At 54.2% G+C, this 716-nt stretch overlaps 1 protein-coding gene across 1 annotated transcript; it reads right to left on the bottom strand.

Annotated features, from left to right (window-relative positions):
• Positions 1–8: 8 nt before the first annotated feature.
• Positions 9–566, bottom strand: LOC110093039 (putative UDP-rhamnose:rhamnosyltransferase 1; the record flags this gene model as incomplete). The annotated part of the gene is made up of 1 exon (XM_020817788.2): positions 9–566. A coding segment is annotated over one exon (538 nt), but the record flags the coding sequence as incomplete, so codon positions are not given.
• Positions 567–716: the final 150 nt, after the last annotated feature.

Raw genomic sequence — 716 nt, 5'->3', positions numbered from 1 at the left:
TGATAGGACGCTAAATGGTAAATGCCACTTAAACTGACAAGCCGGCTTCAACCAGGCGCTTGAGGTGTTTGATTGATTCACTCACATAGAAGTCATGCAGTTCCTCATCGCCGAACAAATTCCTGCATTCCTTCGCCTTTTCCCTCAGCACTTTCCCTTCGTCTTCAACCATTGCGAACCTCAGGCTCTGCGCAATCTCATCACCCGTGAACGACCCATCCTCCTTCCTAGGCACCTCGACGCCGAATCCCTTCTCCACCATTTTCCTGGCAATTAGCCCCTGATCGAACATCATCGGCAGCAGTACCATCTCCAGCCCAAACGCCAACCCTTCCACAACCGAGCTCCACCCAGCGTGCGACAAGAGACCTCCTATGGAAGGGTGAGCCAAGATACGAATTTGAGGAACCCAGTCCATGCAAAGCAGCCCACGGCCATGCTGCTTTATGCTCTCCACGAGCCCAGCGGGTACCGACCCAGCCCTCAATGCCCAAACGAAATGCAGCCCGCTCAGTTCCAGGCCGACGGCGATCTCCTTCACCTCCGCGGCACTTAGCTTCACTTCACTTCAGAAGGCAACATACACAGCTGAGCCCCGTCCTTGCTTGTCTAACCAATCAAGCGCCGCGTGCTGTCCTTGTTCAATTGAGGGTGGTAGAAGTCCTACAGGGACGATCGACTTCTCATAAAGGTGGCCGAGAAGCTGCAAGCATTCG

Source organism: Dendrobium catenatum, unplaced genomic scaffold (assembly GCF_001605985.2).
Source record: "Dendrobium catenatum unplaced genomic scaffold, ASM160598v2 original_scaffold_83081, whole genome shotgun sequence".
NCBI classification, from domain to species: domain Eukaryota; kingdom Viridiplantae; phylum Streptophyta; class Magnoliopsida; order Asparagales; family Orchidaceae; genus Dendrobium; species Dendrobium catenatum.
The sequence above is the reverse complement of the archived record's forward strand: the minus strand, read 5'-3'. Positions and strand labels throughout refer to the sequence as shown.